The following is a 26,881-nucleotide window of genomic DNA, read 5'->3' on the forward strand; positions in this document are numbered from 1 at the left end:
TACATTGATAACATACTGTAGAACCTAAAAAGGAATATAATTGAAATAACTTTATTATGGAAACCCTCTCAGATCACTGGAGAGGACAAATACTTTACACTTTGAAATTAGAAACAGATTTACATCCCAGACACAATCGAATGTTCACTTTTTTATAAGCGCAAGTGTTTGTTCTGCTTTCAGTCTTTCAATAGTTGGTTTACTATTGAATTTCTGGACATAGGAGCTTTGGAATTAAAACAAACTGAGATTTAGCCACCCAAACAGACAGGTTTTCACTCCATGCCAGTTAGCAGATCACATCCAGGTCGAGGTTTTTACAATACCAAACACGTTTCACCAGAATCCACATTCCGAAACTCTATACACATTCCAGGGCGGTGCTTTTGGAACCTGCTGATGAAACAAATTCACAGCAGACAGCTAAGTTCAAGTTTCATTAAGTTTGTCCCTTTATGTTTCAGTCAACTACAAATACACCAACATGATATAAATTAGGAACTGAAAGTGGAGGTAATATGTCTTCCCAAAGAGTGTCCAAATGGACACTGAGCAGTTTATTCCTGTCTGGAGTTTATTGTTGCCAAAGGACGGTCCAGCTTCCTGAGCTCCCTGAGTACAGCTCAGGCTAGAGCTTTTCATTCTGGGCTACTGCCAGAGTGTCCTCCCCTGCCAGACTTTGAATGGCAGCTGATGGAGATGATGTGGAGAGAGAACTCCCCAAGAACTTTGATCCAGTTGCAGCCAAACCTGCACTGGTTTACAGTAATATTAAAATCCTTTAACTGGAAGAGTTCTCAAACCTTTTTCTGTCCTGCTTTTCTCCAGAATTTGGTTTTCTCACACTCAATAATGAGAGCAATTTCTTCATATTCATTTGTTGCAGTACAGTCTGTTTCAGTCAATGACAGGTCCTTTTTGACATTCAAGCTGTAAAGTAGGGATAGGTCAGGGTCTGATGTCCCACACAGTCCAGTTGAAGGTCACCACAGGCAACAACGATTGCCGCGAGAAATGACATCACTGCAGGCGTGGCCAGTACTGTGACATGTCCGCTTCACCTCCTGGAACTTGGACTGGAACTGAGACACCAGGGGAAATCAGACCTGGTAACAGGACAACAAAGAGGTCATTAGAGTACAGTTATAACAAAGACATGGCACACCAAATCCGACATCAAAGAAGAAGCTGCGACAAAAGTCAACTGTTGCGTTGCCTCATGTCGCCTATATTGTGGCCAAAAAGTGACGCTAGAACACACTACACCGACTACAGTAAATAAACTAGCATATACTGTACGCTGTGCGCCTGCGCGAGAGGTGATAACTTTCTATAACAGCAGGTGGCAGTAGTCTGCATTCGTCCTTCAAAAATGAACAGCGGATAAAAACAGAAGCAGCCCTATGGTTGTAGGTTTGCCTGCTCTCACTCAGATGGATTTATGAAACAGCTGTTAAAATATCTGTATATTTGAGTGATCATATGGGATAAGATAAAAAATTAGATTATGCTTTCATGTGTGCTCTTTTGGCAAAGTTGTTTGTTTCCCCCACCTGCTTTTCTCTTTTTGTGTACTGATTTGTTAAAGCCGATTCAAGATGCTCAGTTGGCCATAAAAACCACAGATGAGGGATGACAAGGGATGATGGTTCAGAACACCCCGCAAAAACTAGGGCTACAGCCCGACATTGGACAGTCAATATTTACAAAGATGGTACAGCTGAACATTGTCCAAACCCACACTAGTACAGATTCCAAGGTTTCCAAAAATACCAAACATAGCAAATAATAAAAACACATTTACAATATTTCCATTTGATGAAACGGTCCAGAACATGGCACAAAAAAGCCTGAATCATATAATCCTTGCGGGCAATTGAACAATCTTGACAAGACTTCTCCTTGAGCAAGACTTGGTTAGAAACACAGTGGATCAAGCGAAAGGAACAGAAAATATTTAATTTCTCTGTAAGGTCTTGTTGTCAGACACTTATAAAAACAATCTGAGCCAGTCAGTAGCAAAAACAACACTTTTAATGAATGTACTTTGAGGATGCGTAATTGCCCATATTGCGTTGTAATCCATTTTGCGGCTGCAGGATGCAGCACTATTACTCAATACTGGACCAAATTGAAAACTTGTTGTCCCCCATTAGTCACTTACCCTTTAAAATAAGTTTACACAATTTTATTAGTCCAAGAATATCATTTTTACAATCTGTGAAATATTCAAACCCAAGATGCCATGTTTGATACTAGATGGAACTGGATACAAAATTGAAAATCAGTATAGATTTCTGTCACTCATTTCTCATTTAAAAAGTCAACATGCATTCTGTCCGTGCAGGTAGAGGGGAGAAGACGGTATGTAGAGTATCAAACAGTAGCCAGTGAGCAACTTCCTACCTGTTGACGACGTTGCAGAGGAAGTCATTGACTGGCTGTTGATGTGTGGCTGCATGTGTGGAGGGGTATATGTATCATAACTTCTTCCATTTACAGTGGGGCTGGTGGGCAGCATGCATGAGTAAGATGTCTGGCTGGAAGCCTGGAAACATAAAATAATATTACCCATTAAAAGCAGAATTTAACATCAGGATGAGTGATTCACCATTGGGTATGTGTCATGCAAGATAAACAGTGATGCTAAGGCCTTATAACTATCAAGGTTATTTGAAGTCTGAAGCTGAAGTCAGATACTGACACACAAAGATGGTATCTCTAACTTCAAGGTATTCATGAAATCATCTTACTTGCATAGGCAGACTCGCAGCCATACTGAAGCTGGGCATGGTTGGTAGGCTGTAGCTGTTGGACAGAACTGGATCTGACCTTCCCAACATGGATCCTGATGAGAAGGACACTGGAGAGACAGGGATGAGAAAATGCAGAGAACAAAGAGATTTGTACAGTATTAGGGCTGTGTATTGGCAAGAATCTGGCGATATGTTACATATCATGATACAGGGGTTACATTGAATATATTACGATATTTTGCGATATTGTAAGCCATGCGATAGATTACTATATAGCGATTAAAAATGTATGGTGTTTTTTTGAGAATTGATAGAATCTCACAAAACAAAATATTGTGATACTCATATGTATGGATATTTTCTTACACCCCTATATCCCAGGCAGTCTATCTTAAAATACAATCTATTACAGACAGAGACATAGTTGGTCCAAGTTACTGCTTGCAAGTAAATCTCAAATTGTGATACTCTCCCTGAGCTCAGGTGAGCAGGTATTTTATTAATTGTAGGCTTAGTGGTTCAATCCTACTGCTCACAACCACCTATGTAAGTCCTTAGTTAGTCTGGTTCACCATTCCGAAATATAGAGTAGTCCTTTCAAACTTTTGATTGGTAGTGTGCTTGTGGTAAATGTCCTTGTCAATACCTGGTGTAGTAGGTTGTGGTAGAGGCTGGTAAACACTGGCATTGAAGCTGCTGCTGATGGGAATATGGCTGGAGGAGCTGGACACCTGACGACGTTGATTTCTCAACTTCTCCTCCCTTCTCCACTTTGCTCGTCTGTTGGAAAACCAAACCTGCACATGACAGAATAGAAAAAAACATCGGTTGTTATAGAGGTTATCAATCTTAAAACATGACTCCGGTTGCAGTAACTGTTCTTCCTGTCCACAGTAGCTGTGAAGAGATCCCTTCTTATAGAAATTTCAGTGATGGGAGACAAAATGTTTTTGTGCCTTTGTTCTGTACAAAAACAAATTTAAAAAAAGTTATTTTGATTTGTTCTAAAGAGAGTGTAACTTTGCAAGATATCTATGCCTTTGTCTAGCTCACACTGCTTAAGGAATTTATTCAGAACAATGAATGTGGATTTTGTCACTTAAATAAAAAAAAGGGATCTCTTGACAGCCAATGTGGACAGAGGAACAATTACAGCAACCATGGACAGGTCAGTATTAGATTTGAAAATATGTGAACCTATTCTTGACTGATCATCACTAATTGCATATTAATAATGTTGTTATTTAACAAAAACACACACACTAAGCCTAAAAAAACAACAAATAACAGAGCCTACCTGTATTCTTGCCTCTGGAAGGTCTATTTTGTTGGCAAGGCGTTCTCGGGCAAACACATCTGGATAGTGAGTCCTTTCAAATTCTGGAACAAAAACAAATGGTGTCCTTACATGGTAACATAAGTTGTGATGTGTCTAATTGCAGTCGTTCTCACTCCCAACTCATGAAATATTGCCACTTGGTCAGCAGCCCCATGCTTCAAAATATGCAAGGATACAAGGATATATAATATATATATATATATAATTTTACAAGCAAGGTTGTATAATAAAATTCTGGGTGTAGATCCTGTTATGCTACTCCTATGAATAATTTCTGGATGTCCAGTGTGTAACATTTTGGAGGCTCTATTGGCAGAAATAGTAATCATTTTTTCATTAGTGTGACTCCTTTACTCCTTTAGTGGCCAATGTAGTTTCTCCTACACACATACATCCCATTGTCTTTCCCAGGTCGTCAAATATGGACACAAGTGGTGTTCAGTTAGTTCAAATCTGCAACTTCTCCATTAGATGCCACTAAATCCTATACACTGGTGTCCTGTATCTGTTCCAGGGCTTTATTAATGCATTGGATCTTTATAGATAATAGTGATTAAAAGAATGGTTCGATATCCCGGAAATATGCTTTCCTGCAGAAAGTGAGATGATTGAAGTCTGAAAAACATCTGCTGTAAATTAGTTCAACCCAGTCAGCCGAGACCAATCAGCAAATGTTTGCATGATTAACAACTGGTTGGTTTAGAAGAAATTTCCACAACAAAAAGCATGTTTTCGAGTTCATGCAATCATCAACAACATAAATTACATGACAGCCGACTAAACATCCATAATGATTAATATTAGGCTACTGTATGACAGTTGGCTAAACAGCAACACACGACAACATGTGCTAGGTGACAGTAGAAAGGACATGGCTGATGATTCTCCTCTTCACTGAGACATCAACATGGACCATTCCTGATTGGATGAATTAAAACCTGGCTGAGCTGTTACTGGTCTCGATTTTTAGTGTGGAAATCTGTTATGGAGACATTTTAAAAGTTTGCCTTAAACGTACTACAAGGAGTTTTTAACTTATACTAATTATGAAACAGTCTCAATTTAATAGTGATGCCTCTATATGACCTACAGAAACACACAAGCACGCTATTGAGAAGAAGGCCATGTCTTATAATTGTCTGATTGGTACATTGTGAATCGGACCCCGCTCAGTCGGGGTAAAGTGGCTGTTTTCCACACTTAAGTCACATGCAGAATACAGATTAACACAGGAAACAGCCCTGCACAGCGGTTATTCTTCACCCATACATTGTAAATGTACGTATGCTGTACCTTTCTCCAGTGCTTCTATCTGGTCCTGTGTGAAAGACGTTCTGTTTCTTTGCAGTTTCCTCTTCAGCTGAAGCCTCATCTGAGTTTCCTCTGTGTCCTCACCATTGGAACTAACTGATATGGTGTTTTCCCCTCCTTCAGCCTGTGGACACTCTGCACCAAGGAAGGAAGGAAGGAAGAAAGGAAGGAAGGAAGTAGTGAAAAGGAAGGAAGGAACAAACAAATACTGTGGTTTAAGACCAGTCACTGTTAAGCTTGTAAACACCATCAGCTGGGGTCGAAGAAGTTTTCATATCTTATGGTGAGTAAAAATAGCACTATTCCCCTATGAGCAGGTGTTTTTGAAAGCAATTTTTGATTTAGCTGTAGTCATATTTTAGCCATCTGAAATGTTTTGATTGACTAAATATCATAGGATTGTAGCCGACTAAAATCAACAGTAAGTTAAGGCAACTAAAATGTTAAAAGGTTAGTTAAAAGGTTAAATGCTGCTGAAGAGAAAAGGACTACATACTTAAATCTTCTGGAGTTTTGGTTAGGTTCAAGTTTACATGTATGAATCACAGTGATTAGTACGTTTGATATGCGTGCTGCTTTGCAGCTGTAGGGTTAGGGTTAGGGTTAGGGTTGACCCAAATCAGATTTTTTTGCTCATATGTGATTTACTGTCAGTGTATGTGACTCACATCGGATTTTCTTTTCAATTCTGATTTAGGCCACTTTCATATGTGGAAAAATCGGCTGTGCTGAGAATAGCAGAGCGGGCCAAAAAACCAAGCTAAGGCAAGCTACGTGTCCCATAAATGCTGACCACTATTGTGAACAATTGTTGTCCTGTATTGTCAAGAAAAACCGTGAGGCCTTTAAGGGGTGTAAGAACACTTTACAAATATTTGCTTTTAAAAATATATATCTCCGAATTTCTGTGAAGAAAAGTAAATGAAATTGTTTGCATAGATATAATGTATATCACCAATTCAGAAAATCATCCAAATTGCTGTTTTTACTCAAACTTCTTGCAGTTAGTGTGTTCACTGTTTGGGTTCTTTGTACAGTTATCAGGTATGTAATATGAAATATCCATAGAAAATGTCACTTAGTCAGGGGTCGTCAGTTTACTCAATGGTATAAAAGGGGTCCCTTTAGGAAAAATGTTGGGAACCACTGCTTTAATCAATTTCCAGGTGACCCCATGACTGGAAAACTAATCCCTAATATATCCAGGTTTTCCAGGACGCGTAGGAACCCTGATATTAGCAAAATCAACACCAACCCCTGCCGTATACAGTACTTCACTAAAAGCCAAGCCTTGATCGTAGTAGACAATATAGTCCATTATATTAAACCATGCATGTGAGGTGAAGATGAGTGAAGGCACAGGGCACTTGGATCATGTGATCTCCAAGCAGACGGGAGCTTGACTCCAGCTCCCCGTGGAACTCATGTTATTTGTGGTGCTAGCCTAATTATTCATTATCCCCAGCAGACAGAGACTGCAAAACAGAATGAAGCCATTGCTCAGTGTCACAGTCAGTCAGGCAGAAAGAGACACAAATGAGAGCAGACGCCCCTTCTCCCTCCCCTCACACACACACACACACACACACACACACAGGCACAAACATGCTGTAGACTGATGAGGAGGCAGCAGCCGTGGTAGTATAGCATGACTTCGTTTCACTGTTGTAATCCCAGGACGCTGGAGGAGGAGCAGCAGCATATGAGTCTACTCCATGCAGCAAATGGGGCCCTCAGCCACACACACACACACACACACACACACACACACACACTCAATAAAGGAAAAGAAAAGGAAGCTGCTTGTGTCAACTCTATGTGCAATGTGTCCTCTGCTCCATGAATTTGGGGTAAATTTTGCATGTGGGAAATCTACTATAGCTGCTAATTAAAAAAAGAAAAGAATAATTTAAAGCAATGACACTGACCAGCACATAGAGACACATATGTGTACGTGTGATCTGTAAAAAAAATCAGATTGGTTGTTTTCGTTCAGGCCCGGTGGATTCTTGCAGAGGCCATTAGGAGCACTAGGAGGAGCCAGAGGAAGCTGATTTTTCACAGATTATCTGTCTCATGTACTACTGTCAGGATATAGTGAAAATTCTCAGTCAAGATAGTGACAAAAAGTTATTGTTATAAAAGTTACCTACTGCAGCTTTAAGTGTATTTATTATTAAGTTATTAATAGTGTCTTACCAGTGGTAGTGAGTGTAGTCCCAGCGTACCACCCTGAGCGTCCTCCCCAGGTGGTTTGTCCATTGAGCATCTTGAGTTTGTCAAACATCCCCTCAGCTCCCACTGTGCCCATTTGCTGCTTGTCACTGGCCAGGTTTCTCAGCACTCGATTAATTGATGAAACCTGGTGATAAACACAACAACGTGATTACACAAGAGCAGCTATTTAGTCGGATATGTAAATCCGGATATACTTATGTGGACTGAATCTAAGGAACAAAACATTGTCAAATCTGACCGAAAGCATAAATGACCCAGTGTCAACCTTCAGCCAGCCTCAGAATGTCTATTTAAAGAAGCTCTACAGAGGTCCTATTGAGGTCTGTTACATTCATGTCGCTGGGTAACGTTAACGGTTTTATGGTGTCATGGTGGGGTAGATGGAACAAACACACCTATAAGTGTGAAACCAAAAGTCAGTATTGACTTATTTTAAGTAACATAGGCTACACAAGTTCACTTAGCTTAACTTTTGATCCTAAACTTGACTAAAGAGTAAATGTTTCACCAGTGCTGTGGTCAAGACCACCTTTGTCGAGTCCAGGAGTAGTCAAGACAGAGACAGAAAAAAAAGAATGCTTTTGCCATTGCAGTTGAGATGAGTTTTGGTTGCCAGGCATACGATTGCAAGGAAAAGTAGAAAATTGTAAAATTCCACAGATCTTAAGTATCTTTTCACCAAATGTCAATTTCCTGTTTGATTTAAATTTTACTGTATAGTTTGGTACACACCTGTATGGACTTTATGCAGTTTAAATACGATCACTATCAAGGGTTCTGTATGTTTTTTAGGACTGTGCCACACCTGCTCACTACCACAAACTATTAGTACCAAGCCCACCTGCAAGCCTGCTGTGTCAGTGCAACAACTACATTAGCTATCATGTACAAGGTTTGTCCTACTAGTCTAGATGTGTGGCTAGCTTGCCTTGCCCAAATCTCTGACTGACTTGGTTAAAGAATAGAAGAGTCTTACACTGGGTATATTGTCGTTGGTGCAGACTCCCTCTGCCAGCAGTCGGTCTCTGATCTCCCAGGCGAAAATGGACGGACACTCTCTCTTGTACTGAGCGATCTTTCCCACCACCTCTGGAGTAGCCACCCTGGGTTTACTCCCTCCTATGGCCCGAGGACGGATTGAACCTGTCTCGTAGTACCTGCCCAAGATCTTGCTCACACAGCCGTTAGACACCTGGACACAAAAACAGCACACATCACACAGGTTATTGGGGCTGGGGGTAAAAAAAAATGGTATCCAAAAAGTGTCTGTTTGGTAGATGATCTGTGGAACAATCACAACAATGGTCAAACGGAAACATTCTGTGCGAGCCCAAACCGAGCCTGAACAATGGAAGCAGTTTTGGGCCTAAGCCCGACACGAACCGGAATTTCTGCTTAAAATAAATAAATAACTTATAAAATAATATAAAAATTGTTTATTAAATGCTAAAGTAAACTACATTGTGCATATAATTTAGTGCAAATTATTATCAAAACTAGTAACAAATTCACTTATTAATTACATTTATAAATCGAATTTTGTGTCCGAGCCTAACCCGAGCCCGATCTGTGACAGTGGATTTGGGTAAAGAATCAAAACTCTAGTCTGGTTACAGGTGTTGGGGAGAACTACTGCTTATGTGAAACATTTTGTTTAAATTCCTTTGTGGCTCAGGGAGCTGTGCAAAATCTGATAAATTACCTCAAGTGATGTCACTTACACCATTGGGTGGGGCTAAGGATGACATGTTTGATTGACATGTTTTTTTTTTTAAATCTTGAGGTGTAGTTAGAAAAAGTGCATATGCATTGTTTTACGGCTCAAAGCGTCACAGAGAGACTAAAAGAATACGCTAAATGAAAAGCAGTAAGGAAATGCAAATGTAAAACGAAATTGCCATTTCAATACCTGACGAAGATATGTATTCTTAATTCAATTTGTGAATCTAGTTTATTATTATTTATTTATTTTAAAATGGCATTTTCAAATAGATATTTAAATCCCATTATTTATTTCTGAATTCCTTAATGTATTTTTAAATGATATACTTACTGATGGATTAATATTTCATTTGTAAATTCTTTTTAGAACTTAATTTAGCTCACTGTTGTTATGCCATACAGCACTTTGGCCAACTCTGGTTCTTTTAAACATACTATATAAAATAACTTGACTAGTACCTGAGGGGCCACTCCTCAGCATGATGAGTTTACCTGTAGTATTCTGGATATGTCACAGGGTCGAGCTCCACTGTGTGCCAGCTCCACTATCTTCTGCCTGGTAGAATCAGGTAAAGGCCTCCCATTCACAAACACACCTCCCAGCTGGTTTACGCCACTGTGACCTACACACAAACACACACACACGGAAAGTAGATAAAAAGGTTTTCAGGGATTCTTTAACTGAGCTATATTTATTCTAAAATGATTTTTAAATCATTTTAAAGTTTAACCACAATGAACTGAAGAAGCAACACTGATCAAGCACATGCAAGAGGAGAGGAAGGAGTACAGCAGGGAACACAGGTTAGAGGAGATGAAGAGTATCTTAAGCCAAAAACATGTCTTTTTATGGAAGATCTTTCCATCTTTACAGTACACGCTAGGTTTTAGCATTTTAATATGTTATAATTAGGTTTCTTAAGATGTGAAAAACATTTTAAAGGTCCAGTGTGTAACATTTAGAGGATCTATTGGCAGAAATGGAATAGTCATAGGTATGTCGAGGCAGACGACCACCCACCTAGAGCCGAAGGATCTGTCCTAGGTTTCTGCCTTTTAACAGGCAGTTTTTCCTTGCCCTTGTCGCCAAGTGCTTGCTCATGGTGGTACTGTTGGGTCTCTGTAATTAATGTTATAAAGTGTTCGGTCTAGACCTGCTCTATTTGAAAAGTGTCCTGAGATAACTTCTGTCATGAATTTGAGCTATACAAATAAAATTGAATTGAATTGAATTGAATGTTTTCATTAGTTTATAATCACCTGAATGAAGGAGAGTTTTTATTACATTAGAATGAGCAGTTTTTATCTACAGAGGGAGTGGGTCGCCTTTATTAGAATCCGCCATGTTGAGCCACCATGTTTCTACAGTAGCCCAGAACAGACAACCAAACACACCATAACACACACAACTTTTTCGCAGCCACCGTAATTTCTCCCAACTACACCGCTACATGTCACTATTGGACTATTATACTCTGGTTATTACAACAATGTTAACTGAAGCTTTGATGCCATTGGCCCACCCCCTCTACGCAGTTGTCATATGTGATCTCTTACATTGCTCTTACATCTGTTGAGCTTTCTGGCAACCAGGGGCATGTCCAGACTTTTTTAATAGGGTAGCACTGACTTATGCAGAGGGGGCATGAAGTATGTGTTTGACCTTTCCAGTCATTCCAAATTTATACCATTCCAACACTGTTTATGAACCCCAGTATGCAGGAATATTTGAATACCCATGCAAAAAAACCTGCATGTAATTAGCATAAAGTGGGGATGTCTGCCAAGCGGAGTATTCATAGAAGCAATTTTTATTCAGATATCTTGAGGTTAGAGGTCAAGGGATCCCTTTGAAAATGGCCATGTCACTTTCTCTGTTACCAACATTCAGCTTAACTTTGGAGAATTAATTAGCCCCCTTCTGCACATGCTAGCATGGTATGGTTGGTACCAATGCGTCTGGACACACCCCTGCTGGCAACTATAAATTATATCTTTAACTGAGATAAATCAATTTCATTCAGAAAGCTGACAAACTACTGTCCATTACATACGTACACAGAATATAATGTATATGACTTTTTCAGAAGTTCCATCAAAAACACAGATGATGTGTTCATTTATTACTTCAAATTTAACTTTATGGATACAGACTGAATCCAAATCAGTTTTTTACTGCTGTTTAAATTTAGTTAAGATACATTTTAAGGAATTACCAGGAAATGGCACACCCACAGATTAACACACCAACAGCACTGTCCTTTATTACTGTAGCTCTAATTCTAGAGAAGAAGAAAAACTGTGCCCTGACAGGAACCTCCAGCTTTAAGGGGGAGGGAGAGGGAGGGGAAATCATCAGTCTGCAGACTGGCACTTCTGTAGGTTTTTGTGTGAAGCTTAAAACGCTCTGTCTGCTGATCAACACGTTGCAGGTCTTGACATGTTTGTCTCGGCAACAGCAGACCATAGCCTGTGCCGTGACACTGTGCAGGTTAAGTAGGGATTTACACTGAATCAATTGTCTATTGTCTGTTAATGGCTCTGTGGGGGAAAGCATATTGCAGATTTATAACCCTCTCAACGGGACATTAATAAATCATACAACCAGCCAACACGCACGCACGCACGCACGCACACACACACACACACACACACACACACACACACACACACACACTTGTAAGCAGTGATGTGGAGCTGCTGTAAATCAAAAGAGGTTTCACTATAGATGCTCCATTGAGTCATCATCAGGTAATGACTACCACAGCAATATATAGTATTCTATTATGCTTATATATTATTCCTTAGGGTGAGAAACACACTGCAAATATCACCACTTAATCATCTGTTCATTACATTCAAACATTATTTTAAGAAGTATAGTAATATAAGAAGTGGAGGAATATTACAACCTGATGTCTATATGAATATAGACATCAGCTTATTCAAAAATGTTTCTAGAGATGAGTGAATCTTTATTTGAAACGGCCTAATACTAGCAGTACGTACTGACCGACTAAAATCTAACATGTAGTATGCACACAGTAGAAAGAAATTTCCAGTATGCATCTGTGTCCCACAAAGCAAAGCGCTGTAATGATCACAATCAACAAAAATGGAAAAAAAAATGTTTACTATTTCATAACCAGATTCTCACTTCTGAGAATGTTTGGGCAGAAAAATTAACAAATAAAAAAAAAAATTTAAAAAAAAAAATTTTTTTAAAAAAATTTTAAAAACCATAAGCACCCGTGTTGGTAGCTATATAAAAGGGCAGGCACTTTAAAAAAAATACAATACGCAGGTGATAAACCATCTATCAGCATATATATATTCCACCAATGAGATCAATGAACCATATAGCGTAGTCAATCTCTTACTGTATACAGTCAGCAGAAGAGAGAAACATTTTTTTCCATGGAGAAAAGCCTTTAGTGCCGTTCTTTGCTCTTCTGTCGATGAAGAAATTGACACCATTATTTTTTTCAAGCTAACACTCACTTCTCTCACACACCTAGCATTAAACCACCCTAGCTTATGCTATAGCTGCCAGTAGTTCCTCAAAGGACGCTGATGGGTCCAAACCACTGTGCTTGGACACAAGGCTTGAAGCCTGACAAGATGAATTCTCAAGTCCAACTGCCTCATGAGGTTAAAATATCACCTGTGTTCATGGCCTGACTCTATCAGTCTCTAATGACGATGTGAATTTAGTGGAAGTATTTGGGCAGAAGTTTGGGTGGATGGTTATCAAGTCAACAAAGCACATCATTTTGGATGTGGAAGACCTCTGTTTGTTTCACATTTTCTGCCAACAGTCAACGCTGGTTTCTTTTAACCACAGTCAGTAAGGGTAACAGATCTGAAAACAGTCATATAAATAGCATTGGGTACCAAAATACGTTTCCAATATGGCGTTGGTTCCTATAAGACTGGTATCTACCAGACTGAGAGCTGTCTTTTGAGATAGTTGCCCTCCAGTGAGGACCTTACAGGCAATAGAGGCACCAGCACACGTGTGCCATCGCAAGTTAACATTACAGCAACACATACATTGCTCTGGCAGCAGGTTGCCTATGTAGCTAGTAGCTAACCCCAGCGTGTGGGCCACCCTGGCCCTGGAGATGTGGCACAGAGATATAAATCACTAGATATGATGTGTCATAATGACTTGCCATTTAGAGACCATTGATGATGACGACAGCAGCCTTTGCTCAGGTTAATATAAATATTATAATATCTCTTCAAAATAAGAATACAATCTTGCTGTTATTAGTACTTATTTAGTGTTAATTTATTGTGATTGGGTTAGGTTTTATTTATTAGATGAATTTGTTGTGTAAATTTAAGGGTTTGGTATTTACTTATATAAATGAATAAAGTATACTTTAAACTGTTAACAGTTAATATACTGTCAGTTTCAAGTTCAAATTCATTCAGTCATTTGTGCTACTTTTTTTATAGTATCAGCTCAGGTACCGTTTAGCATTGCTATCAGAAAAACCCAAATGATACCCAACATTTTTGTAGCAGCCTTTTGCAACAATACTGACAAATGACATCTGTCAGATCAGAAAACTTGAACAACATATTTTGACAATGGTCTATATGTGTTGGCAAATTGCTGATGGTTAGGGTTAGGGGTACAGTTCTTTTGAATGTGTTAATTTATTTGCATATATTTTACCTAAATGCTACATGCGTTGTCAAAGTGGTGATGGAAGACACAGGAGACGAGTATACATTATTTGGCGTATGCAGTAAAGGAAATATACAGTGACAGAATGTTCATTGGCAGCAGCAGTATAACAGCAGTAAAACTGAGCTAAAGGTAAAAGGTAATCTATTTCCTGTATGTCTTTGTAATTGCTAATCATTCCTTTAATTAGCGATTAATGAAATGATTAGTTATTCAATTTAAAAAGCACTGCTCTGGGTCTCCTTGTTCATTCATATATACTGTATAGAGGACAGAGTGCACAGGCAGGCAACCCCCCCCTGGTAGTAGAGCCACTCCACTACAAAAACAGATGGATAACCTGGATCACAGAGGGTTTATCTTCCAATACACCTCACTCTGTCACGGCTTTGAACTTCTCTTCTGGTTAATTAAATTATAGGAGGAGTCGCGGCCCCTGTAGAAGCTGCTGTTGACTTTGACGGTGGATTATGTCACCCTCTAACTCTCCCACATGCTGCCTCACGTCGTGCTCACTCTGTTTAGGGGTCGATTGTTTCGCCGAAGAAATGTTAATCACAGTGTCATTTCCCAGAGGAACACACTGGGGCTTTCCTCTGCTGACACACAATTAATAGACAGACATATGGAGTCAATTTGGCTGCGGTCCCTCTGTGACACACACACACACACACACACACACACACACACACACACACACACAGCAAAGCGGGCCCCTGGGAGCAGCTCAGCAGCTTTCACGTTAAATCAGCTCATTCACACTGAACACTGACTGAATTAACTTTCACTTCAACCACTTTCACTGTTATTAATACTACATAATATATATAATACATTCTCCAAATTAAATGCCAAACACGGTGTTTGTCCTTGCACATTTTCTGATCTGACACAACTATCAGCACGACCACAACATTTGTCTGTTCCTGTTTTAATCACTGCTGAAAATAAATCTGTTTTATTCTGTGACCACACTGTGGTTACGGTTTGATTAGATTTAGGCATAAAAATTACTGTAAAACTTCTATTAATAGCCCTTGCTTTTATTTACTTCAGTCACTCAACCTGCCTTTATTTGGGACAGGCCTCTATATGGCACAGGCCTTTTGCACATAACTCTTGCTCTGAAAAGATGGAAAATTCTATAAAACTGTTCATCAGTTCTATCTATCTATCTATCTATCTATCTATCTATCTATCTATCTATCTATCTATCTATCTATCTATCTATCTATCTATTTAAACTAGTATGAATATTACTTCTAATGAATAATATATAAATTGGGAACCATGCATTTGATCATCTGATCATTTGGTACTGATGGTTTCTGTAAAATGAACAAAAATAAACTTTATTTCCTGACTTTAGCGAGCATCTTTGCTACGATTAGTGAGGTAATGGTAAAAACCTAATCTGTTGGTCGAGATAGCGTTAGCAGACTGCATATGTTTTTCTCTCCATTTGCAGAGTCAGAGAGAACCAGGTTACAAACCAGAGGTTAGAACGAGAGGGAGAAGTGGTTTTATACGTCCAAAGAACTTATATAAAATCCAGACCGGGCCTGTAATTGAGACCTGCCATTATTTGTCAAAATGTGTGACCACACCAGGTTAGTAAGGGAGACCTGCTTCTAATTGAGACCCTGCTTTTAACTGACCGAGATTCATGGTATATGGTTAGGTTGGGTTAAAATGACTGCTTCAGTAAGGTTAGCGGAGATTCATAATTTGTCTAGTTTAAATCACACATTACATTAAAATGAATAAATGCATGTGCTGTTAGCAGAGAGAATATTTTTAGACAAAGTCGATAAAATTGGAGAAGGAAGGAAATGGCTGTACAGACAACACTTCCGTTTATCTTTTAACATTATGGGGAAAAAATTTGAAAACAGACTAATAATGCACTGGGGCCCAGCTGATTATAAGGGCCCACAAGGGACAGTGACAATTGCCTAGTGTCTGTGGGTGGGCCCTTTCGCTCCTTCACATATCGTGTTGAGCAGGGACTAGTAGCACGAGCAGCATGGGACAAGAAGAGGATTGGCTATACTCTCAGTAGAGAACAGCAGAGCAGGAATGTGGGCTTGAACAGTGTTGTTTATGACTTTGCTGTGCTTTTCTTGAATGCTAAGCTAATTTGTGTTGATTTGTTACTGTAGGCTGGCTAAAGCTATTTTAGTTGTTTGATAGTGTCAGACTGCAGGCTGTGGTGGTTGGAGTCCAGGGCAGGCTGGTAGATTTGAGTTGATAGATTTGACAATTTGTCTGATGTCTGTGGAGCAAAGGCTGCAGGTTAGTGATTGCGTGGAGTCATTGTGTGTCTATACGCCCATGTGTACATGAGCATGCTTTTTGGGGTGAGGGGTGGAGGGCACAAGAAAAATATTTGCACTGGGGCCAATCACAAATATGTTACACAGCCATTCCAATATTTTTGCACAACACAACACACAATCAATTCATGTTGCATATGCCAAAATGACTTTCCAGCATATTTATAAAGTCTATGTGAAAGAATGTTGTTTGCTTGGGCAGCTAGTGAGGGACTTGTCACGTTAGCTAATAGTGCTGAATGTATGTTACAGCCCCCTATCCTCGCAAAATAAGTGGACTCTGTTGGACGGTTCTGGCCTTCACATCCTATTATATATATAAAAAACTAGATTGAATCTGCTTCACATGTGAATTTTCTCACTCTTTATGCTTTGTTTGCTTTCTTTGTAACCCGACTTTTACAGCACATAAAAACATCACACTAGACTGGTGTGTCTGTAAAAAAAGCTATGGGATACCTACAGTGACATATTTTGAAGTGGAGAGCCACTGACCAAGTAGCAGTAACCCTAACCCTTGACAAGTTGGGAGTGAGAACGGGCTAGTAAATCCTGGTCATTCCTTATAATCAGATTTCATTATGCGTATAAAATGCCTCTGGCATACTGTACACACACACACACACACACACACACACACACACACACACACACACACACACACACACACACACACACACACACACACACACACACACACACACACACACATGCAGAGACTCACACATATGAAAATAGAGTTAGATGCTGAATGGCACACTGCAGACTGACTGAACCCACTTTCATTTCAACCAATTCCTAATGTAACCTGTGCTTCATTCACTAATGATCTTAGCAAATTAATATTGGTGTTCACCTTCACTTACTCCTCAGCAATCCAACCTCCAGCTGCTCCATTTTCACTATTTGGAATTAGAATTTATTAAATTGCTGATGATGTGATAACAGCAGTCTGACATTTAACCCAGTGTTAATGCCCCAACAGAAACCTGGCTAAAATCTGATGTCAAGCAGCATCATCCTGTAACACCCAGAGTGAGATGGATGCGAGGGGTAGCAGCAGTGCAGTGTGGGATTGGTACTGGTCAGAGGAGAGATGCAGGACAACAAAACAAGCAAAGACACACAGAGAGAAGTAATCCACACACCTTCACTGCAGAGAGCGTGGACCTCTTGTCCCGCAGTAAGAAAGAAGAAATCAAGGTGGAGTTCATTGTCTTATACCCTGCCCAGCATTTTGACTCAACTCATCATAATTTACAATGAAGGGTCCAATCAGTGACTTTGATGCGTGTCTACATTCACATTCATGAGTAAAGACTTGGTGTTATTGATGGAAGATCTGTGTTTTACACCAATCATTAGAGAGTAATGACAACTTGGGCCTTATTTTTGTCCATCCTTTCTACATTACATGAGTTATTCTGACTCAAACTGTTTAAGGAACAATTTACAATTTACAATAAATCAATGATCATTTGCTTTTTATGGTCAAATCTTCACACTGTGTAGGATTATTAAGATTCATTTGGATGCGTACTTGGGCATAAGATGATTTATAAACTGAAATAAAAACGAAAATTAAATAATCCTGAGCTATACAGCTTTGACTTTATATCAATGATACTTTATATAAATGATATAAAGTCAAATTAAAGAAAATAATTCAATGGACTGCAAATTTTTTGAGGGTTTGGTTAACTTACTTCTTTTATCAAGATAGGCTATTAGGTCTTACAGTGCATCAGTGATTATAACACTATTCACCAAAGAACATCATCACTGCAACAAAGTCCACAGTGGCAACAAATTTCTGACTGGTCCTGTTTCTTGCCCCATAGACCTTTTTAAGTGATATTGCCGTTTTCCTAAATGTCAGCTGTTAACTTGGTGAGTTATAATTACTGATAAAAATGAGAGTTAAAAGTATTAAAATTGGTTGTACCACGAATACTTGGGACATAACCTAACTAGTTAGGACATACAATTATAACTAAGGCAAGGGGCCAGTCAGCTATTAAAGATACAGTTACATCAGCATGGTTACTGTGCACACATTGTAAATCAATATTGAAATATCATATCAATACTTTTGGTCTCTACTGGATTATTGTGTTGCAAAATTTAAAATCACTAAGTAAACTGACTAAGTGACATATTTTATGAATGTTTCATACTATATTCAATAATAACAATGACAGTAGAAAACAACTGATAAACTGTACAATTGCATGAATTTTTAGTAGATTATTTCCAGTGAACATTGATCAGAGATTAGTTTTCCTGTAACTTATACAATTCTCTGTCTAAATAGATTTTCTCATTTTTGACTCTCAGTTCTAACTGACTTCTTTTCTAATATGAGGCTGTTGAGCAGAGAGCAAAGAGTCTGTGAATATAGCTTGTGTTCAGGTCTTCACTGTGCTCCTATCCTGTGAGGTTTGATAGGTTGGTGAGTTTGAGGTTGGGTTTTTTTTGTGTCTGTTTACAGCAAGGCTTCCCAAAGTGGGGCCCTCAAATAAAGTATAATTTCCACATTAATCTCCTCCTTCTACCTCATTAAGAAATCCAGTATCTCTGAATATGCAAATGTTGTTGATTTCTAAAGTTTTGCTGCTGGACACAAGATGTCTCCTACTTCACTGTAAAGTCCATTCTCAGTGGATGTGCACTGGTGGCTTCAAGTTTCTACATCACTTTGTACAAGTTGATACTGGACCAGGACTGACTTCCAGACTATTTGTGATGTCACAAATCATGCTGGTAGGCCCCGCCCCTTAAAATCAGATTTTCAATGAGCACAGAGAAACTTTCCACTTTCAACAGATGAATGTGAAAACATCCTTCTAGAGTCAAACTCTGCACAGACAGCATTCTGCACAGTCAAGCTCAAACAAGAAGGAAGATATTTCTGAGTGGAGGGCAATGTACAGCTTTTCCTGCTTTATGATACACTGTCATCATAAAAATATCAATTATAGCTGCTTTAATATTCAAGCTGTAATAAACCAGAAACTTTAGTGTTAACAAATATTTTACAGCAGCAGAAAGCATCACTAACAGAATTACAGATGTGGCCAGATGTACAGAGGTTCCAGTTTTGAATGTTGGAGCTATGCTATTGTTTGACTTTTGTTTTTTTTATTGATCCTGGTGGAGCCTCCTGCCATGGTCCTGCTAGATTGCCATTGCCAATACTGTTGTTGCTGTGCACCTGTCTGTCTGTCTCTCTCTCTCTCTCTCTCTCACCCCAACTGGTCGAGACAGACGACCACCCACCTAGAGCCGAAGGATCTGTCCTAGGTTTCTGCCTTTTAACAGGCAGTTTTTCCTTGCCCTTGTTGCCAAGTGCTTGCTCATGGCAGTACTGTTGGGTCTCTGTAATTAATGTTATAAAGAGTTCGGTCTAGACCTGCTCTATTTGAAAAGTGTCCTGAGATAACTTCTGTTATGAATTGGCACTATACAAATAAAATTGAATTGAATTGAATTGAATTTTGTCTTTAAGAATCTTCTGCCTTTGCTTACCAACTCAAGGAAGTTGTTTTTGTTGAGGTTTGATTTTATTTGACCTAAGCCACTAGCAGTAGTTCTCATTCAGAATATTTTATCTGGATTGGTATATCAATGCATTATTAAAAAATAGTTTTGTCTTATTTGTTAACCCTGGTTTTGATGAGAATTATTCACACTTCTAGCTATAGATACAGTAAGATCTAAAACACATTTAAACAACATATACTTTAGAGATGTGACTCACTGTTTTGCATCATGGAGGCCACACCGGTCTCCCAGCTTGTTTGACTTCTGAAATCTGCACAAATAGAGAAATATTTTTTTGACATTGTTATAATGCACAGGACATTCATAGGCAAAACACCACACACATCTCTCCCTGGACAGAATCAGTGAGTAATCAAAGTATCCTCTTGGATCTCCACAGGTCAGTTCTTGTCTGCAGCAGCCAGAAAGATCAGATGGAAAAAATGTTGAGATGGGTAAAAAAAGGCCTAGACACTGTCTGGACAGAATGGCTGAATGCCAAACCATCCAGTGATTGGTTCATATGCTAATGTATGCTAATGTCCATAAAGTTATGAGCACAGACTTAAGTCCCACTCTGGGAGTCAGGCTCTCACACGTGGGTCCAGTGTGCTGTCCCAAACTAACACATCCAACACGGTGAAAGGTTTGTTTTTATATATTTATACACATAAAACTGTTGCTCTCTTATTTTACTGTATTGTAACAGATCTGACCATTTTGAGGATTGCTTTTGTTTATCAGTCACAAGCTGTTCACTCCTGCTGAAGAAATGCACTCACGTGTTTCTACGTATGCAGCTGAACCATTTCTTCACAGAATATACATAAAGCCTCCAGATGAATTGAAATTAACCTGTGATCATTAACAGGGAGATAAAAACACATTGTGGGATTTTGAGCACAGTTGTTGTACAATATTAAAAAATCAGGGGGCGCCTGGTTAGCTCAGTCAGTAGAGCTGGTGACCCATATACGGAGTTGCTGCAGCAGCCTGGGTTCGAATCCGACCCCCCTCTCTACCCCCCTTCCTGTCGATACGCTGTCTCTATCAAATAAAGGCATGAAAAGGCCAGAAAAAAAAAAATCTTTAAAAACCCCCCAAAAATCAGGGAGGGTATGTTGCAAGTAGAAATATAAACAACAACAAATAATAGTGACAAGTAACTTTATCCACATTAGATGGTGGGAAGACAGTCAGAACACATGTTTTTTTTTAACAAACATAATGCAGGAGTTGAATATCGAAAGATGCCGATGTGATCAGCAGGAGCCACACCGAGTCAGATCGAACACAACCAAACAGGACTGATATCTTTAAACGCTTCATATCCACAGACATTTACGGAGCCTCAGAGACACCCAATAACGTGCTCTGACAAAAGAATAGGAAGGATTGCAGCCAATTTGGTCCTGAAATTGCACCCGAAGTGTTCAAAATTACATAAATAATCATATGCAGATACAAACAACATAGCCTGAATAATATAAGCTTGAAATTATTCATTATTGTTGTGAAATAAAAAACAGACATGGGAAAAAAAGCCCCACTGAAGCAAAAATGACCTTAAAAATATATACCTAGGATAAAATACTATTTCATTATAATGAGCAGTTTTACAATTGCCTGGTTGTATTGTTTGTTTTGTCTGTTCACGTGATTAGTCAGTTAATATCGTCTTATTTGTTCAATTGAATTGAATTTGTTCAATTCAATTATGAGCAGTTTGGCTCTCCATATCAGTGTGATTAAAAAGGGAGGAAAGCAGCACTGAGTTCCTGCTAAATTATATTGTTTGTAGAATTAAATAAAACATGAACATAGAACATTTGAAATAAAAAACTACTATAATGAAGTAAAACATTTATTTTGTCTGTTTTTGTTCATATGATTAGTCATTTAATATCCTCTAACTTGGATTATGAACAATTTGGCTCTCCATATAAAATAGCTCAAACTGAGTTACTGCTAAATGAGGCTGTTTGTAGAATTAAGTTATAATAATTAACAATGATGCAGAATTTTGCGCAATTTATAAATAATTCAGAAATACTGATAATTAAGTAAGGGTGTCCTAGTGGAATGGTTAAAGTGTGAGTGCCCAGACCCCAGTTCGGTTCTGGCCAGGAACCCTGTTTTCAATATGCCCTCAATAGACCAAAACACATATATTGATAAATATAACTGCCACCAATAAAGTGCACTGCTATGGAAGGATGATGAGGCATACCAAGATGAGCAGTTTAAAAGAAAAAAATCTGTTGTCATTAATGCATGTAGAAAGAAAGCACATGACATTCATTATCCCTATATTCTCAACCAAAGCCTCTTTAGGTTGGCTTATAAAAAGCTAACCAATAAAGGCTTCAAAGCAGCCCCTTCTCTGAAGCTCTTGTCATTAACAACCTGCATAATGAACATGAAGCAGCTCCACACAGGAACAAATACACACACACACACACACACACACACACACACACACACACACACCGGCCCGGCTATAGGCACCTTGTCCCCGCTATAACTCAGCGCCTTTCTCCCAGTGAAAGGAGACAAAGAGCCGGAGGAGCGGAGCTGCGGCTCTGCTCGGTAAATACCCGCCGGCCTTTGTGTGTCCGCGGGATTTTGGTGTCGTTGCCTCGTTAGCTGCGGCTCGTTAAAAAACCCGCGACACAAAACCGCGGCGGGGAGCCCAATTTGACCAGTGCAACTGACATAAAGGAGTTCTGTTGAACACACTGATGACAATATAAAAGTTTCATTCAGCAGCATTCAGCGCGCTGATATGAGTAGAAAAGAGCCGAGAGACACAGAGCTGCTGCCGAGACACTGCTGCTGGTTTATCTCAGGCTGTCCCACTGCATGTGCAATAATAATAATAATAATAATAATAATAATAATGAAGTGAGGAGGAAAAGCAATATGTTTTGTTTTAAAATTGTAATAATTCAGTATACACTGACAGTTTGAGTTAATGTTACTGCTGCCGCTGAAAATGATATAATTATACATTGGTAGGCATAAATCTGTAGAATTAAGTTCTACTGAATAAATAGTGAACAGAATTAAACCAAGTTGCATTATCAACACTGTAAAAAATGTCGGTAGATTTTACGGTGAGAGACCATAAACTCCAAATAGGTTATAAAAATTCTGTAACAGTAAAACACTGTGATATCTCATGGCAAAACCTTTATATATAGGAAGGAATTTATACGGATTAAAGTGGATTTTTATATTACAGACTGTAAACTGCACACTGTCATAGCATTCATATAGTATTTTCATATGGCAAAACTTTTCTTTTGATTGTAAAAACTTGTGTTTATATGGTAAAATATAGATTAATACTCAACAGTACCTTTTACTGTAATAGTAGAAAAGGTTCAGGCAACCACAGACAAAAAAAAAAAAAAAAAAAAATCACTGGGGAAACAACTTTTTACATAAAGTACAAAAACAATGGTGGAATAAAGTCCAGCTCTATTTGCGGCTTATGCGCTGTTGTTACAGCCCAGTCGCGATTAAAAGGTTCAATTTAACACATTAATTTAGATTAAAATTATCTAATGATCTGTTATGGCCACATTTTAGACTAAGTTCAAAGAAAAAAGAATTTGTATTTGGAAAACTGTCAACCCAAAGCGTCTTCACATATTTCTTGACTCTGATTGGTTGTTTTCGTTCAGGTCCGGTGGATTCTTGTAAATACCATTAGTAGCACAAGGAGGAGCCAGAGGAAGCAGATTTTTTATCTGTCTCCTGTTCTACTGTCAGGTTACAGTGAAAGTTACAGCAAATATGACAAAAGGTTATTGTTACAAAAGTTACCTACTGCAGCTTTAAGTTCATCAGGAAAAGACAGGTCTGATTTAGATATAGCCTAGTCACCTTTAGATATTTTATTAAATGCTTTACTATAATGTGCCAAAATAATGTAATATATATATATATATGTCTTAAGTTGGGGCCAAGTGAATATGAATATGATGTGAATCAGCATTCAGGAAAAGGCAGTTTTTCCTTGCCGCCATCACCAAGGTCTTGCTCATGGTGGTACTGTTGGGTCTCTGTAATTAATGTTATAAGGAATTCGGTCTAGACCTGCTCTATTTGAAAAGTGTCCTGAGATAACTTCTGTTATGAATTGAATAAAATTGAATTGATTTGAATTGCCCTTAAAGTCTTCATGCCATCCTCTGGACACCCTATGAATATTTCTTTAGATCCGCCCCTACTTATTTTAATGAAGTTTTAAACGTTGTTGCTGATGCTTCCAACATCATATATATTGTAATTTAAGTATTTGATAACATTTTGTTTTTTAGTACCCATGAAGAAATAAATGTTACAGATGAAGACAAATATCAGCTTCTAATGTCACTCAAATACAATGGGGAAATGTCAAAATAAAGGCATCAATTCTGATTTCTGGATTATAATAAAACATACTAACATGCTGGCTGGCACTGCTGCGCTATATGGTCAGAAATTAAAAGTAAGGTAGATACAGAGGCGTTTGTGGACGTGCAGTAAATCTCTCCATCCGAACATGTGTCCCCATCCCTCCCACACGCGCACGCAAAAACTGAAATTCACATGTTGGATGAATTCATTCTGACCTGATTAATCATGCAGTTAATTGGCTCGGATTTAATTAAGACGTTAATTAACAGCTGGCTTAATTAGATCATCAATTAAGACGGACTTTATCGTCTTGTATATGCCGGCTTTGCATTTTAAAAACTCCAAACAGCATGTTTTATATCACACCGGGAGCATTTTCTGATCTATAGCCGTTTATGAATGTGATTCCGACACATGCAGGATATTGAACACCGTGCGGGCCTTTCACTTATTTTCATTGTAGGCCTTCATAAAGAACAACTTACAATAATGGAAGGCCTTCTCTGTTCATTTATAGGTTTAAATCAGCTGAACTGCGTTTGTAGGAATTATTATTTTGTGTTTGTCAGTTAGAAACAAAATCTTTGTTTGCTGTCTAATAAAATATGAAGCTCTTTAAGGTTACAAATGATGGCTTTAAATGAATGAGTTACTTAAAAAATAACTGAATTACATTCTTCATTCCATTGTCTACATATAACATTTAAGATAATCAATTTGGATGTTTCATAATGTTCTTAACCACAAAGTGACTGGCTGGTCCACAATATTTGAAAATGAGTTTAAGAACAGTCTTTACTTGAAGGGTTTTTTGTTGTTGTTGTTTTTTTTTATTATTTGTTGGGCTGATTTCGTGCCAGTTGTAAAATGTGAATTTTGCCATGTTCAGTGTAACAAATGGTCCCTGAAAGACAAGGTCAGCTTAGGACATGACAGACATTCCTCAAACTTGTCATAGCAATAGTCAAACAACTTTATAGACAAACAAATAGATTTAAAAGAATCTGACTCAAAGGACAGTGCAGCAGGGAATATACCCGCTGTTTTGAATTATTTACGTACGTACGTAATTATAAAAGTAGCTCGCATACACAAGCACGCGCCCACTTTTCCTCCGCTTCCTCACGCGGAGCTTTCACAAACCTTACTGAACGCGGTCCGGGTTCCTCCTGCCCGGCCGGTACAACCCGGACGAGAATGAGTTGACGGTTAATCCGCATCAGTCCCTGTTGAATGAGCGCGCGGCATCACCACGCGCTCTCAGCACGAGCGTCAAAGCGGCTGCTTTTAGGGTTGTTTGTTTGTTTGTTTTGTTTTTTGTCTGTCCTCGCTTGTGTCTGTCAGTGTACCCGGGATTGGCGGGGCAACGTAAACCCGAAAACAAGCGCTGCCCTCCGGCCTCGAGCCGGGAAAGACACACGCAGTGATGTCAGTGACTGAGTTTGTACCTGATATATTTTAAGAACTTTTTAAGTTGCAGATACAACAAAATTGTATATTTCTGAGGCCAGTTCAGTTCAGTTACAGGACTAAGAATCCCCATATTAACTAATTAATTAATTATTTTTTTTATACATGGCTGCCAATGCCAATGTTATGGAAAGAGGATTGGACAAAGCAGCGATTGATTTTTTATTTGTACTTTTCTCTCATGGCGGACCCTGCCATTCAGGCTGACTTCAGCATATCCCATAAACATAAACATAAGCATTCGTTAATTTTACATTTTGATAGGAAATCTTGAATTTATCAATAATGCAACTGAGACATAATCAGTTCCATCATTTAAGGACGATGAAATCAAAACTTCTACTTTCTACCTCCTCTTCCTTTTCTATTTGCTTCGTAAAACAAACCAAAGAGGCAGAAGGAGTGATGCAAAACTGTCCTTTTTTGTCACTCCATTCTTCAAACCTGAAATCTGTTTCCTCTGTCATCCTCTTTTCCTCTCATTCTCAAAGCTGCTAAATTATTACAATACAAACATTTTTGTCTCCCCTTTCTTTCTAAGTCTTGTTCCACATCACCAACTCGTCTTCATTTTGTCCTCATCTGCTGAACAAACTGTGAACTTTTTAACTCCACGTTCCGGCTGATGGAGGGAGAGATGAGACAGAGAGGGGGAGAGAGAGAGAGAGAAAGGAGAGAGCAAGCTTACCTTTCTGTGGCATGCTGTAGAGAAGTAAAGTTTTGGTTCGTTTAGTTTTCCAACAGCTCCTTTCTTCTATTCTTTCCTCCAATTAGTTTCTCCTTGACTGAGGAGACAAGTGCAGAGAGAGACAGAGCTGCTCCTCTGAGGAGGAGGGAGGAGAGAGGGAGGAGGGATGGAGGGAGGGAGAATGAGTGGGAGGGCCGAGGGACTGCCACAGAGAGAGAGAGAGGGAGGGGAGGGGGTGAAGGGTTTGAGCTAGATTGGTGAGAGCTAAGAGTCTGTTTCAGAGTGTGTGTGTGTGTGTGTGTGTGTGTCTGTGTGTGTGTGAGAGAGAGAGGGAGGTGTACGTGTGCGTGAGAGAGAGAGAGAGAGCGAGAG

The 26,881-nt window shown here is 38.9% G+C and overlaps 1 protein-coding gene across 3 annotated transcripts; it reads right to left on the minus strand.

Moving 5' to 3' along the window:
* Window positions 1-26,653, minus strand: LOC127353745 (paired box protein Pax-6-like). Of its 3 annotated transcripts, none has more exons than XM_051383271.1 (12): window positions 26,510-26,653; window positions 20,162-20,215; window positions 17,550-17,573; window positions 9,859-9,989; window positions 8,621-8,836; window positions 7,606-7,768; window positions 5,389-5,541; window positions 4,054-4,136; window positions 3,403-3,553; window positions 2,754-2,863; window positions 2,407-2,548; window positions 1-1,106 (listed from the first exon to the last, which is right to left on the minus strand). In XM_051383271.1, exons 1-12 carry the CDS (start codon window positions 26,520-26,522, stop codon window positions 1,021-1,023), a joined length of 1,326 nt encoding a protein of 441 aa, XP_051239231.1. In that variant the 5' UTR covers window positions 26,523-26,653; the 3' UTR covers window positions 1-1,020. The 3 variants fall into 3 exon arrangements, with proteins under 3 accessions (XP_051239231.1, XP_051239230.1, XP_051239232.1); XM_051383270.1 differs by having other exon boundaries at window positions 17,550-17,578; window positions 20,161-20,215; XM_051383272.1 differs by lacking the exon at window positions 17,550-17,573 and having other exon boundaries at window positions 26,510-26,652.
* Window positions 26,654-26,881: the final 228 nt, after the last annotated feature.

Source organism: Dicentrarchus labrax, unplaced genomic scaffold, assembly GCF_905237075.1.
Source record: "Dicentrarchus labrax unplaced genomic scaffold, dlabrax2021, whole genome shotgun sequence".
Lineage (NCBI taxonomy): Eukaryota > Metazoa > Chordata > Actinopteri > Moronidae > Dicentrarchus > Dicentrarchus labrax.